A 15,825-nucleotide genomic window follows, 5' to 3' on the forward strand; every position below is an offset into this window, starting at 1 on the left:
AACCACTCCTCGTTCACACCCCCTCGCATATTGGCTTTCCAAGTAAAACCTGTTTTACATCAATTTATATCAATGTATGGTTTTATGTGAACGATAAAGCAAGACTATTTTCACATAATTTTGAAGAAAAAACCCTAGGCGAGGACATCCATTAGTCAAAAGTCTTATTGACACATATTTACTATGTGTTTTGTGGCCTTATTTCAGAAATTTTTGTTTTTAGTTTTTTCAATATCCACGCATAAACATTATTCTCTCAAAAATGAAAACATGTACATACACGTGGCTCACATATTATTGTAGCCCTGTTTGTGCTTTATAGAGTGAATTTACACCTTTGCCATTAATATGTTTATAAGTAACTGAAAAAAGCACAAATGTCAGGGCATGTCAGAACATCTCAAGGGCCCCAAAAACAGCCCAGACCCCAGAGGGTTAACCAGTACCAACTTAACCAGAACCAACTTAATCAGTACCAACTTAACCAGCATCAACTTCACCAGCACAAACCAAACAAGCTTAACCAGCAAAAACGTAACCAGTACCAATACAACCATTACCAGCTTATCCAGCACCATCTTAACCAGTACCAAGTTAATCAGCTTAACCAGTACCAATTTAACAAGTGCCAACTTAACCAGCACCAGCTTTACCAGCACTAACTTAACCAGTACCATCTTAACCAGCGCCAATTTAACCAGTACCAGCTTAGCCAACTTAACCAGTACCATATTAACTAGTACCAACTTAACCAGTGCCAACCTAACCAGTACCAACTTAACCAGCATACATTTAACCAGTACCAACTTAACCAGTACCAGCTTAACCAGTACCAACTTAACCAGTGCCAACCTAACCAGTACCAACTTAACCAGCTTAAACAGCACCAACTTAACCAGTACCAGCTTAACCAGCACCATCTAAATAACCACAGATCATACAATCTCGGTAACAATATTGTGTGCTACTGTTTGTTTAGATTTTTTAGGTGATAAACTGTTCAAATTGTGGAAGATGCATCAGTGATGTACAGCAGCGTCAAATGAGTGATAGAGACCAGCGAACACAAAGCCTGTGTTCAATCGTTTAATGAACGATTGTTGGAATGTTTGACCAACTTAACTAATACCATTTTAACCAGCACCAACTTAACCAGCACTAACTTAACCAGTACCAACCTAACCAGTACCAGCTTCACCAGTACCAACTTAACCAGTACCAGCTTAACTAGCACCAATTTAACCAGCACCATCTAAATAACCACATATCACATAATCTGGGTTAAAATATTGTGTGCACCTGTTTGTTTTGATTTTTTTTAGGCGATCAACTGTTCAAATTGTGGAAGATTCATCACTGATCTACAGCAGCGTCAAATGAGTGATAGCCAGTGCCAACTTAACCAGCACCAACTTAACCAGCTTAACCAGTACTAACTTAACCAGTACCAGCTTAACTAGCACCAATTTAACCAGTGCCAGCTAAACCAGTACCAACGTAACGAGTACCAACTTAACCAGTACCAGCTTAACCAGCACCGACTCAACCAGTACCAAGCTTAACTAGCATCATCTTAATCAATAGCAACTTAACCAATACAAACTTAACCAGTACTAGCTTAACTAGTACCAGCTTAACCAGTACCAACTTAACCAGCAGCTTAACCAGTACCAGCTTAACCAGCACCAACTTAACCAGTACCAATTTAACCAGCCCCTTTTGGGCGTAATCATGTTTCATAATTGATGATCAAAACATTTTCTAATCTTAAAAAAAATATTTTTAAGATTAGTCTCAAGGTTCGATATTTTGTGACAGAAGTGATATTTGGACAGAAATTTATTACAGTTTTTCTCGATTGCTTAAACACATTTCTTGAAACTATGCCTCGTATTCCCAAAACTGTAAACACAAATCCATAACGTCTCACCCAATTCCCCAAACATCCTATGTTCAGGTCAAAATGAAGCTCTACACTCAAAACCATTCACTCTTGCTGAAAAAACAAACTTTGCCCTCAGACAGGACACACAAGCCCTCAAAATCACACACACTACAACATAGTCTAAAACACTGGTGCAATAAATTCAAAACAACATTTCCAAAACTGGTAAGTTATGTTGCTTGTGGTCCCCCCCCTCACAAACCTTTTCACTTGATGAACACAAAAGACACAACCAGTGGATACATTGGCACATTTTTATTCATACACAGAAAACACACACACACAAAAACTTTTTTTTTCCTGTTTTACTCTTTTTTTTTTTTACTCTTTCCTCTATTTTTTTTATATATATATTTACTTACAGTAAGATGTGTGTGACCTTCATATGACAGTAAAAGAGCACACACAAATCATATTCTAATATGGAATTCGAATTGTATTGGAATGGTAAAGAGTGTTGGGACGTAACAGGAGGCCACTCAAGGAGACAATATGATGGACATGTCTAAGAATGTTCCACATATGGTTGAAATATCATTATAAAGAAAGATAACATTCTGGGAGTCAAGACGGAGAAAGGATGCCCTCCCTTCACTGTCACACTCTGTGTCACTCTGTGTGAGTGTATGACTGCTGGCCTTTTCTTGCAAGAAAATAAAACTCATCAAAGACTATTGGAAATGTTTGTCTCTTATTCAGTGATAGAATTTTGTTTGCCACCACACCTCCCTGAAGGTTCTCGAGGCGACGGTAAAGTGACTCAAATTTGGCCTTACTCGTATCCCAGCATCCCTCATAGTCATACCATTGATAAAGACATGGGCAACTAGAGTGGCTTGAATTTCATCTGAGACTGCTTGTCTTCTTGTCCTTGCCCTTCCTCCTCCTCATTCTTATCCCTCTTCCTTCATGTCTTTCTGGATCCATTGTTCCAAAACGCAATAAACTGATTTGGGCCCTTTTATCTATCTATTGAGGTTCTGATTGATGTGTGTTAAATTTTGACTCTTAGTGTTTCCACTTGGGTAATTGTGTGCTAACTGAGCTAAAGCTGTGCTGACTTGAGTGAACAATATTGAATGCTAGTGCTTTGTAAATGACAACATAGTCTAAGCAATGAGAAATTAAGGGATTTGAGTGTAGAGTTTTGCAGTGACAGTTCAACAAATCTGACTCATGTGTCAAAACAGGGAATAGTGTTTATAGATTAGTGAAATGGGTGTGCTTTTTGATAAATGGCGTTATGTTTTTGAAATTTTAGTTCAAAAGCCTGGTTATAGTGTTTAAGCAATCGAGAAAAACTGTAATTTGTTACGGCAGAATGCATACGAATTAAATTCAATGGAATGTATGTCACCCAGTGTCTATTTTTAGTATTACGCCTAAACAAAATCTCATGGGAATATCAACTTAACCAACTCAACTTAACCAGTACCAACTTAACCAGCACCAACTTAACTAGCTTAACCAGTACCAACTTAACCAGTGCCAGCTTTACCAGCACCAACTTAACCAGTACCAACCTAACCAGTACTAGCTTAACCAGTACCAGCTTAACATGTTAAGCTGCAACCCCACTTTTGAAAAATCCCCAGAAATGACATACCCAAACTGAAACAGATACAGTTCATGAACCCTTTAAGTATGATCTCATTTGAAAGCTGACACCTGGCAGTTTATTGTAAATGTAGAATTAATTATTGTCATAATGACAAAAATTTGTTATAAATAGCTTCAAAGTTTTTTAAAGTTATTAGAAATTTATTTTTATAAAACATCTTCATGAAAATAAAATTGAAGTTGGCACTGCAGCAATCTAGAAATGCACTACAGCTAATGCCACATGTCTGACCATTTTATATTTAAAACCTGAAGATAAGTCTAAAACTCTGTATTTAGTTAAATGTTTTTCAAGACCATGTCATATGACTTTATTTTGATTAGACTCTAAAATGCTACTGATGTTTAGTCATCTTCTAAGTCATCTATTCAGTCTTTTGTCTCTATTGTTTTGTGGTGCAAACGATCCCCATTCAGTCTCAGTCTCCCCCTACACACATTCACACCTCTCCAGTCTGGTTATGGCTCTAAATATGCATTTCTTTTGTCTGCATTATAATTACTAACGACTGGCTATTCACACTGTTCAGTCCCTAATTTCTTTTATCAAAGTTCTCACTTCACATTTGAAATGGTATCCTGTTTGTTTTGATTGTTTAGGCGATCAACTGTTCAGATTATGGAAGATGCATCAGTGATCTACAGCAGTGTCAAATGAGTGACAGAGACCAGCGAACACAAAGCCTGTGTTCAGTCGTTTAATGAACGATTGTTGGATGATTCTTTAGTTGTGGAATAATTTACCCTTCTGTTCAGACCACAACCAATATAAACATGTTCATCACCCACATTAAGACTCATTTGTTCTCTTTGACTCTTTGTGAGATAAAGACAGTAACTGTGTGCTGGACTGATGTAAAGTCTGTTTCTTACTTGTTTGATTTCTTTTTGAAGTTTGATTGAGTTTAATCTGTTAGTATAGAGTTTGTTGTTATTCAGTATTTTTTGCTCTTCAGATTGGGGTGTAAGATTAGAAATCAGACAAGTGATATCTGCACAACTTATTAATATTCAAATGCAAAAGTATTTCATTTTATGTATTAATGTATTTTAATAGAGTTTTCTCTGCCTGTTTTACTTTGTATGTTTTTACAACTTGGACCAGTGCTTCAATAAACCTGATTAACCTTCAAGATATTTAAGTCTGTAGTGTCTTTACTGGATTCACAGCACTGGTAGGACCTCTAGTGGTTGACTTGTGAATTATTGTTCTTTTTGTATTATTATTCAATGCCACAAGAACATTAGCATTAGCTGCAAGAAAAAAAACTGTTTTACATAAAATCCAGTGCTTTTAATGCATTACATGTTTTCATTGCTTTTTTGTTTTTATAATGTAAAGTAATTTATAAAATGTGTAAAATTTGGTTTACCTTGAGCCCACTTCTTTTAATGTATATGGTTTACACATTCTGAGTATTAAAAAAAGCACATCAAAAACACACATTTCCATCATACACTTCAGTTTTCTATTAATAAAGGTTTCTAAATCTTTCCAAAATAATCTTGAGTAAATATAGTGAAAAAACAGGTGCAAAATTCACAAGCAAATGAAATATTAAGTTTAAATCTTTCAAAAACATGCTTAGCAGGATAAATTTGTGAAGTATTTTGTAAGACACTTTCTTAATTTTGTTATTGACAAAACTTATTTGGCTTATTTCCATGTTTAACCCAAGAGATTTCACCAAATAAAGAAGACAAAGAATCTTGCTGCAGGAAAAGACACAGAACCAAGAGCATTCCTTATAATATTATAATCTTAACATTCCTTATAATCTTATTGCTACATTTTTGTTTTAAAGCATCAAGATTATCAATGAAGATTTTATCATTGTTCATGTTGATTTACACTGAATCAGTGTTTTTTTTAAGAGTAACATCACACTCTTTGGAATCGCGTCAAGAACAATAGCAAACTCTCTTGGTTTAACTGGTAATTTTTTTTTTTTTTTAATTCAGTATATGATAACAAATATCCATTGGAATTAACCAATTGTCTTACTAATATAATCCCTTCATTCTTTCCCTTCTTTTTTATCCATATGAAGTCATAAAGTATCTTATCTAATTCCTTAATCACCTTAGGAGGCACATCTAATGATAAAGATATATATACTGATCTAGAAATACCTTCCGCCTTTGACAATAATACCCTCCCAATTATTGATATATCTCTCATTAACCACCAATTAAATGTATTTTTTGTTCTCTCAATAATTGGTTAAAAATGTAACTGACTCCTCTGTTTTTCATTTTTACAAATTACTACACCTACTACACCTGGTGTGGGATGTTCTCTATTTCTGTAGAGGAGCAATCTTTAAGGGGAAACAATACAGATTTATCACAATTCATTTTAAGGCCTGATACAACAGTTAATGCCTCAATACATCTAATTATTTTTGGTACCTCGAATTTGTTTTTCAAAAAAATTGCAGTGCCATCAGAAAACTGGCTAGGTTTAAATTCTAAACCTAAAGCTGTGATACCACTATACTGATTTCTTTTTACATGCATTGCCAAAACCTGGCTGACTAACAAAAATAAAGAAGGAGAGAGGGGGCATCCTTGCCTAATGCCACGATGAATATCAAACCTTTGTGAAGTACCATAAGCAAGTTTGACAGAACTATCCATTGTACAATGTTTTAACTGCTTTCAGAAATACATCTCCAAACCCTAACAATTTAATAACTTTGAAAATATAACCATGATTCACCGTATCAAATGCTTTATACAAATCAATAAATAAAATAAACTATCATCATCAATTAATTGATTATAATCTATCATATTTAAAACTAGTCTAATATTGTTCCTAATATGACGACCTTGCATAAAACCAGACTGTTCCATATCAATTATTTTTATCTAAACCTCGTTTCATTCTTCTAGCAAAAATCATTGCAAACAACTTACTGGCATTATTGAGCAAACTAATAGGCCTCCAATTTTTAATGAGTAACTTGTCCTTGTTAGGTTTGGGAATCAGCGTTATATATATATATATATACAGTATATATATATATATATATATATATATATATATATATATACAGTATATATATATATATATATATATATATATGTATATATATATATACACACACACACACACACATATATATTTTGTTTTAATTCACCTTTTTCTATAACTTTTATAAATACTAATAATAAAAAGGGGGAAAGTTCTTTAGAAAATGTCTTGTAAAACTCTCCTGTTAGCCCGTCATTGCCTGGAGATTTGTTATTTTTTAGCAAGTTAATGAACTCTCTCAGCTCCTCAATATCTATTTCTTTATCACACACATTTTGGATGTTCTGATCTATTTTTTTGGTATCAATCATAAAGCTATTTAAAAAATATCAATGTTGGAAGTAGCCATTGTGGAAGAATACAAATTACTAGTGATGGGGACGAGACCGCCTATGCCGAGTCCGAGTCAAGACCGAGTCTTTGAAGGGTCGAGTCCGAGTCGAGACCGAGTCCGCTGGTTTTCAAATTCAGTCGAGTCCGAGTCAAGACCGAGTCTTTGAAGGGTTGAGTCCGAGTCGAGACCGAGTCCGCTGGTTTTCAAATTCAGTCGAGTCCGAGTCAAGACCGAGTCTTTGAAGGGTCGAGTCCGAGCCGAGACCGAGTCCGTTGGTTTTCAAATTCAGTCGAGTCCGAGTCAAGACCGAGTCTTTGAAGGGTCGAGTCCGAGCCGAGACCGAGTCCGCTGGTTTTCAAATTCAGTCGAGTCCGAGTCAAGACCGAGTCTTTGAAGGGTCGAGTCCGAGCCGAGACCGAGTCCGCTGGTTTTCAAATTCAGTCGAGTCCGAGTCAAGACCGAGTCTTTGAAGGGTCGAGTCCGAGCCGAGACCGAGTATTTAGGAGTCGAGACCAAGACCATAAAAACATGTCAGTTTTCATATTCATGATTTAATATCACCCCAGTTAATAATCAACATTTAGGCCTACAGACTAAGCTAGATTGGGAATTGTTTAGAGGAGCAGTCTTAACGTCTTAATATGGACTATGCTTTTACTATCATTAAAAAAATCCCTACCACATGCATCATCTTCTGCCTATTTTTCTAAACTGCTTCAACAGTGCTGCTCTGTCATCAACATGTTAAGCCCACCCTGACTTTTTTAAATCATAGTTAGGACATGCAGAGCAATTTGACCCTTTGCAGGGAGCTTGATTGACAGGTGATCTGACCAATCATACTTCGCCATCCGCCATTTTGTCCGACAAAGCAGTCAGGAGAGTTAGTAGATTAACATGGGAGGATTTGAACTTGAAACACGGAGTTTACTGACGCCTTTCCGTGGTTAAAACAACATTCCTTCTTATGTTTGTTAATGTTTATTTGAGGCTATAAATTAACTAGAAGGAAGAGATGATCGGTTCACGAGCAGCTTTAACTGATGCTCTACAGCGATCTGTCACGGCACATTAAAGAGCAACAAAACGGTATTTATTGTTTAAATTTCTTTTATAAAATGACCAAATTTGAAAGGTGAGACTTTGTTTAATATGTTTAATATCAAAAGTAACCGAAAAGTAACCTGGTCTGTCCTGTCTGTCAGCGTGTTGTCAGTCTCCTCTTTGCTCCGCAATGTATTTTTCACTGCGTGAGAACATGGTGTGGCGTGAGAACGGCGTAGCTTGTCGGACATGGCGACAGTAACTAAGGGGGGCGGGTCTTTTGCGAACAGTCAATTAAAATTTTCTAGTGATGGGACGAGACCGCCTATGCCGAGTCCGAGTCAAGACCGAGTCTTTGAAGGGTCGAGTCCGAGTCAAGACCGAGTCTTTGAAGGGTCGAGTCCGAGTCAAGACCGAGTCTTTATAAGAACGAGTCCGAGTCGAGTCCGAGAAAGCAGAAATCGGTCTCGAGACCGGACTCGATTCCGAGACCGGACTCGAGTACTACATCACTACAAATTACTAAAGAACTGAGCCACGTATTTTGAAATATCTAAAGAATTATCTACTATTTTGTTGTTAATCATTAGTTTTGAAACCGGGGCAAAATCACTGTTTCTTTTTTCGATTTTGTATTTTTTCCCCATTTTTCTAACCATTTAAGTCTAGATCGAATAAATGCTCCTTTTGCTTTATCCTTATAGATATTATCAAGTTCAGTATGTAATAAATTTATTTATTTTAAATTCAATATCAGTCAAAGCTTCTTTTCTATTTTTATTCAAATTTAATATTTCCTCAATAATTGAATTTTCTTTCCTTTTTTTTTTTTTTGCTTCCAATTTTCCTTGGTTAAAGGATGTCGTTCTGATATCAAACTTCATTAATTCCCAGTACTTTCCACACTTCTTTTCTATAGCTGCAATTGTCCTATATATTTCAATAATGAGTTTGATTTTTTTCCTTTATGCATTAATTTTCAAGCAATTTATTGTTTAATTTCCAGTAACTATTAGTTTTTTTGACTGATTTATCTTGCACCATATTTATTCTTATGAATATTCCTTTATGATCAGTCATTATTCAAGGTTCTATCAGGACAGAGTCCACATTATTAGTTAAATCATCAGACACTAACCAATAGTCAATACGAGAATGAAGAGATAGGTTCTTATTACTCCACGTGTATTCTTCCCTGTCTGGATTCTTATCTCTCCACACATCAGTAAGGCCCAGTCTTAAACATACATTAACTAGTTCACTCGAAGGGCCAGGCCCACTTTTAGGAGGCCATCTATCAATGGTTGCATCAAACACAGTATTGAAATCTCCTCCCCAAATAACTTTAGCTAAAAGATATAAGAAAATAAAATGCTGAATTCTAGATTCAATCTGCAAAAAGAGTATTTCGTTGTTAATGTTGTTATTGGTGGCATAGCAATTAACTAGTATAAATTGTTTGTTATCCTTATCTATCACAAGTAATATCCATCTACCACAATCATCTTTTTCATAATTCAGTATCCGTCCTGTAAATTTATCTTGTAAAATAGCGACCCCCGCTGATCGATTACTGCCAAATGACAACCAAATCTCTTTTCCCCACTGATTTTTCCAGAACATGGCATCTGAAGAACATGCATGCGTTTCCTGAATTAAACATAAATCTACACATTTCCCTTTGCAATACAAAAATAAAGCTTTTCTATTTAGGATATCACGAATACCTCTGACATTGATAGAAAACAAAGAAAGAGACATAAAGTGTCAAAAGTAGCCAATTAGTAAAAAATAAACCACAAGAGTAGGTAAATAGCCTAAACTTTAAACTTTAACATAATGGGATTCCCACAAACAATCTTCAAAAAGTATAACAGTTGCAAACATTTAAATAAACCTTAAAGTGCATCCGTTATTTAACCATCCAAAGAACTTCTTGTCTCTAATAGAGAAGATTAAACTTGACTTTCAGGATACCGCCAACTGCAGACTCCTGCCAAACGACCACAAGTCTATGAAGTTCCGATGCCCTCTTCAGGATAAATCTCTTTACCATCTCTTTACTCTTCCTCGCCCTCTCCACAGCCGGCCAAAGACGATTCCGTGCTTCAATGTCAAAAGCAGTCAATCCTCTTTAAACCACAGCCCCTTGGTGGTCAGATACTCGTGAATTTTTCCAGATTAAATATGGCTGTGCGAGAAATGAATCTCAAGATCACCTTGGTTGAACTCTTCTGCCATCATCCGAGGTTTTAGGTCTGCCAAGACGATGTGCCACATCCAGAGCATCCGCTACCATACGCCACTTCTTTGCATATTTCCACAACTCTCGTTTTCACGTTTTCATTGGATTGCTTGTAAAGTCCGTATAAACGCAGACACCATCTGTGGCTGTAACGTTCCTGGTCATGAATTTTCATATTCATTTCCTTGACTTTTTTCCTAGGAGAGCATTTGCATTTTGTTTTCTTTCTGCAGCTTCATTACATCATCATGAACTGACATATAAGACATTTGCCCAAAGCTTCAATGTTGGAAAAATTCTCCTTCACCATTCTTTCAATCTGATCGGATCTCTTGTTACCAGAAAGACTCGGGAGAATAAATACTGTGACAATTATCCATTTATTAACAACCCAGCAAGCAATAAAGTTATTTGGCGTAGGCCCAGTCCGTAGCTCGCAATCTGAGGGTCCGGACTCTGCATATCCTGCCTGAAGACAAAGGCAGGGGCGCAGCCCACCCCCTGTGAGGTATGGGAAGGGACCATCCTGGTGGTGGTGGTGGGGAGGATGGAGGGAAGGATTCGACTTGCAGGTGGTGGGGAGGATGGTGGTGAATTGGAGCGTCAGCATCTGCGAACTCAAACATGAGTAAGTTCCGATCTTTTATACCACGAGTATTAGAATGTGATTGGATAGATAAAAAGGTAAAGTGATGTAACAATTAAGTCTTCCCGGCAGAACTTATGCTAAAGCTTTTATTTCAATTTCTTTGGCAGAGGAGCCCACCACATTTTTATGCCTTTTGGAAGGCTGATTTTTGCTTGGTGTGTTTTCCACCACCACGTCCCTTTAGGGGCTCCGTAGATTCTTGATGTCTGTGTGTCCAAATAAAATACTTTTTCAAAGTCTTTTGATCAGAAAATCTTTTAAGAAATCTTTTTGATTATATTGAAAATGCTGAAAATAGTATACTTCACCCATTTGGCCGTGACGCAATCGACAATTGTCTTTGAATTGGGACATCGTTCGTTGCGCCGCTGTGACGTTTCGTCGTGCCGCTGTGATGCAATCGGCCTTCAAATGCGACCAAACGGCCTTCAAATACGGCCTTCGGAGGAAGCAGCAATCGCATTGGGACACAGCTATTATGCACTTGTTATTGCGGTGCATTGTGGGATTGAATGAGTGCACTCAATAACGTCCACTAGGGTTTCAGACACCACTAAAAATGGCTGTTCCCTCAAATAATGCCCTATTTAGAGGTATAGGGGGCGATTTCAGACACAGCCTCAATGATGTCAAGGCTGTAATGTGATTGGTTATCAAGGCACAAGTGATCCAAGTTAACCGTTACACTTTTTCCAATGGTAGATCCACAGATCCTGGTATCTCCCAGTAATGAGACCATCTCTGGTATAAAGCAGGCTTTAGGTGATCGTCAGCTCCTAACGTCCGGTCTGAAGCTGCTGGCCTGAAACTTCATTATGGGTTTCTAACTATTCGTATAATGAAAATACAGTGTTATTATGCTGTTAAGATAGTTTGGATGTTTATTTGAGTTTGTATCGTACATGAGTGTTAATGGGTCACATGCTGAACCGTCCATGTTCAAGTGTGAAGGCCTGCAGTTATCACATAAAATGGATGACGTGTAAAGTGGTATTATATTGTGACAAGTAAAATGTTTTGAGATTAATATGCTACATATAGAGTACAGAGAATAATTCACAGTATTACATTAATTCTGATTTATAAGTAATATGATTTGCATTTTCTTTATTTAATAGTTTCTTTTGTCACACACACAGATGCAAGCTATCTTGTTTATTGTTTGTAACAGGATGGATATAGTGTTTTATGCCAATTGATGCTCGTATCTTTATGTGTTTTGACAGCAAATACAATATGGGTCATTTGAGAATACAGTATTGTTATATGCAAGTTGTTATGCATTTTTATGGTCATTTTGTGCACTCATAACACAGAGATTGAGGGAAACGCAAGTGTCTGTCGTTGTTTTAATATTTCTATGTTCCCCTTTTCAGTGGGAGACTACAGTCACGTATATAGTTCTGCAGTCAGACACATCTCGTCTCATATGTGCTCGTTCAATCCCTCAAACTGCCACCAGAGGTCACATCTCCTGTGACTGACATCAACCTTGATGAGCCTCACCTGTAAATCACTATCATTCATCTTCATAATTATTCATCTTCAACTTACAGAAAAAGATCATAATTTCTGTTTAAGTAGGTTTAGTTCAGTAATGTTGTTCTCTTGTTGAGGGAGGGACTGTGATATTTCTGTCGCTGGTCATTAATAAACAGTGTTAACCACACAAAGCTTCACTGTAAAGCTAAAGTGCTTGTGTTAAAACAGTCATTTGGTTGCTGTTGATCTGATGAGCTTCAACACGGTAAGACAAACACACTTGCTTAAATGAAACATGATTATTGCTCATGCGTGTCTTTACATGAGAAATGTTAAGAATAGGGTCATTTACATATACTTGTTTAAATTATGAATATATTAAGGCAAGTATTCATTAGGGATTATGCTGACAAAACTTTTTTTTAATAAAAGTTGCTGATAACTTCTGGATTTGAAAGTAAAATAGTGAGTATGTGTTTGTGGTACAGCCGCGGATCAGTTACGCACTGCAAACGCAGCATATGTGAAAGCACTATAGCGTGCTGCTCCTGCACCGCATACACACTGCACACAAACAGGCGTTTACCTCAGCTTTCTCATCTTACACATCACACTCCACTGTTATGGTGGCCATTTCAGTAGATTTACTCACTAACATTGTTGTGGAAACATAATAAGCATGGAAACTAAAATATGGTAGCGCACATTCTATCAGCTGCAGTTCTGGCGCCTCAGTCCCAAAACTGTACCGGTATGTTAATGCAGCGGTAGAGTTACACTCACAGGACACTGCACTTATTCACAATCACAAAAGTTAATTATTTGCGCGCACTGTCAAACAGCGCCAAACTGAACTTTTGTAGGGTCAGACCCATCTGATAGCGATGGAAAAATATGCACAAAACAAGCCACTTTGAAATTTTGCTGTTTTCATGAAGACAAAAGTTGGGTAACCCTCCCCCTAGACTAAAACAAATTGGGTGACCCTCCCCTCAACAAAGAATAAAAAGACATGAACCTCCCATATTTTCCTCCGGTGGTCCATTCCTTAGATACCGAACGGTCCCTTACTTCAATGAGCTCATTGTTTTTGCCTTTATTATTACATTGTTTCAATTAATAAATTTTTAGATAACTGTGATTTTGTATATGTACATTTCTGAAATGCATAACTTAGACAGATTCCTCTGATAACAGATCACTTTAAATTGTAATGTGGACTCGTGTATTTTCTGTAAAGCTGCTGTGAAACGATATGCATTGTGAAAAGCGCTATACAAATAAATGTGAATTGAATTGAATGCTGTATTATAGATATATGTTATGCTGATGTGGGTCAGAATGGCTCCTCCTCTTCCTCTGATCTTCTTTCTGCTCATGATTCATGGTGAGTCTCTCTTACATTCACATTAGAAACACTCTGATGTTTTATTTAAGGCCTCATGAGTCTCATGAGTAGTCTTTTGCTACTTGCTAGTCAGTGTCACATGGTTTAGGGGGAGGGACTTTCTCAATGTTCAGAGCTTTTGATTGGACAAAAATCACTTTAGCAGCAGATCATGAATATGTTTTCGCTCATGTTCTCAGAAGTGAATGTGTACATGTTAAATATTTATCATGTCAAAGGAGTTCACTAGCATAAATGAGCTCTGAACTGATAGATTAGAACTAAAAGCCACAAAACTAATATTTTGATGCCATTGGGTATTTAATAAATCAACTTTGATTATTTTTGTCTTATTTGTCAGATATTTCATTATTTGAGAGTGTGTCATGTTGATCGTGGCTGATTTCTTGGTTCTCTCTTCACTCTGTCTCTGTCCATTTACTTCTGCTTTTCTGCAACACTGTCCATCAAAGCTGAAGTAATTCACACTGAGATCATTTATTCACATTTATAACTTTATAACAGATTCTGAGAAGATGAGCTTATATTTCCTGTGATGAGTCGATGTTTCCAATAGTAATACAGTATTGTCATATTTTCATGGTCCAGTGTAACTGATAAAACAATATTTTCATAAGTACACTCTAAAAATAGTAAAAAAATGACACATTAAAATTGTGTTAAAAATGACACGTTGTGTCAGTTTTAACACATGTTGTCAAATGTAACACATTAGTTGTGTAAGTCATTTTAACACACAAATTGTGTCAGGTTATTACATAATCAGAATTTAAAAAAATAAAGTGAAAAATATTAACCATTTAATCAATAGTCGAGGACAGAATGCATGTGCACACAAAGTAAAAAACAATGTCTCAAGCTCAATGACTGGACAGACTCACTGTACATCATCTTATTTTTTAGATATTTCATTATTTGAGAGTGCATCATGTTGTTCGTGGCTGATTTCTTGGTTCTCTCTTCACTCCTCTGTCTCTGTACATTTACTTCTGCTTTTCTGCAACACCGCCCAACAAAGCTCATCAAAAAATCACTGTAGGACAGAGCTGCCAACTTTTGAGTTCCCTTTCGAGGAAACATCACACTTACAAGTGCCAAAACGATATTTATTGTTTTAATTTCATAATAAAATTGACTGAATCTGAGAGCTTAGAATTTAAAAGTAACCAGCTTTGTCTTGTCTGTCGGTGTCAGAGGTGTAAAGTCCAGGTTCAGAAAGTAAAAGTCAGTATTTTGTTCACCTGGATTTGTTAATTCAGACAGGAGAGAGAACTAATTAGTGAAATCAGCTGACTGAGTTTATGGGTGTAATAAACATATGGCAGGACTTCTACTTTCTGACCCCTGGACTTTACACCTCTGCCCATAGAGGGGCGTTGACCGTTTGATGATGCTTGCAGTTTGCCGAGTTCTGCTGTTCTCACGCAATGAATGTTTAGCAATTTTTATCTGCATGAGAAAATGTGTGTGTGGCGTGAGAGAGTGTGAAACGTGTCGATTAGAGTCTCAGGCTGAAAGCGTGACAGTTTGCAGCCCTGCCCTAGCACTAGATTGTGAATATTTTTTGCTCTTGTTCTCGGAAGTGAATGTGTATGTTAAATATTTATATTGTCATATTCCATGATTTACAGTGTTTCTGAATTGCTAAAACACTAAACCCACTTCTCTGAACCAAATTCTCAATAGCCTAAACCAATTTGTCGAATAAATCACTCTTTCTGTAAAACATTAAACAAGTTCAGGAAGTTAAAACACTGTTTGCAAATCTCATGCACTCTTTTTGCAAAACTCAAAACACTTTCTCACTCATTAAAACACATTTCTCACTGTGATGCACTTATGTTTCAAAACACTAAACACAGGCAGGCTAAAGTTAAACACAACTACAACACAGTTGTCATCGTTTACACACAATGACTCAAAATTGTTCAGACTTATTTCTAATAATGAGACCAAACCAAGTGTACAAAATACAAGACAGTTTACAGTTTTTTTCAATTGCTTACACACTAAAATTAGAACTTTCCCACAATTAGCAAAACTTTACACTCAAGGAGC

The 15,825-nt window shown here is 36.6% G+C and overlaps 1 protein-coding gene across 1 annotated transcript in view; it reads left to right on the forward strand.

Annotated features, from left to right (window-relative positions):
• LOC308688253 (B-cell receptor CD22-like) overlaps window positions 1-4,701 on the forward strand; it is a 33,347-nt gene extending 28,646 nt beyond the window's left edge. Inside the window, exon 13 of the mRNA XM_081361212.1 lies at window positions 4,166-4,701. Within this exon, the coding sequence (XP_081217338.1) occupies window positions 4,166-4,223 (58 nt within the window). The 3' untranslated portion in view covers window positions 4,224-4,701. The remainder of the gene's footprint in view (window positions 1-4,165) is intronic.
• Window positions 4,702-15,825: the final 11,124 nt, after the last annotated feature.

This window comes from Scardinius erythrophthalmus (genome assembly GCF_964197995.2).
Source record: "Scardinius erythrophthalmus genome assembly, chromosome: 3".
Taxonomy (NCBI): domain Eukaryota; kingdom Metazoa; phylum Chordata; class Actinopteri; order Cypriniformes; family Leuciscidae; genus Scardinius; species Scardinius erythrophthalmus.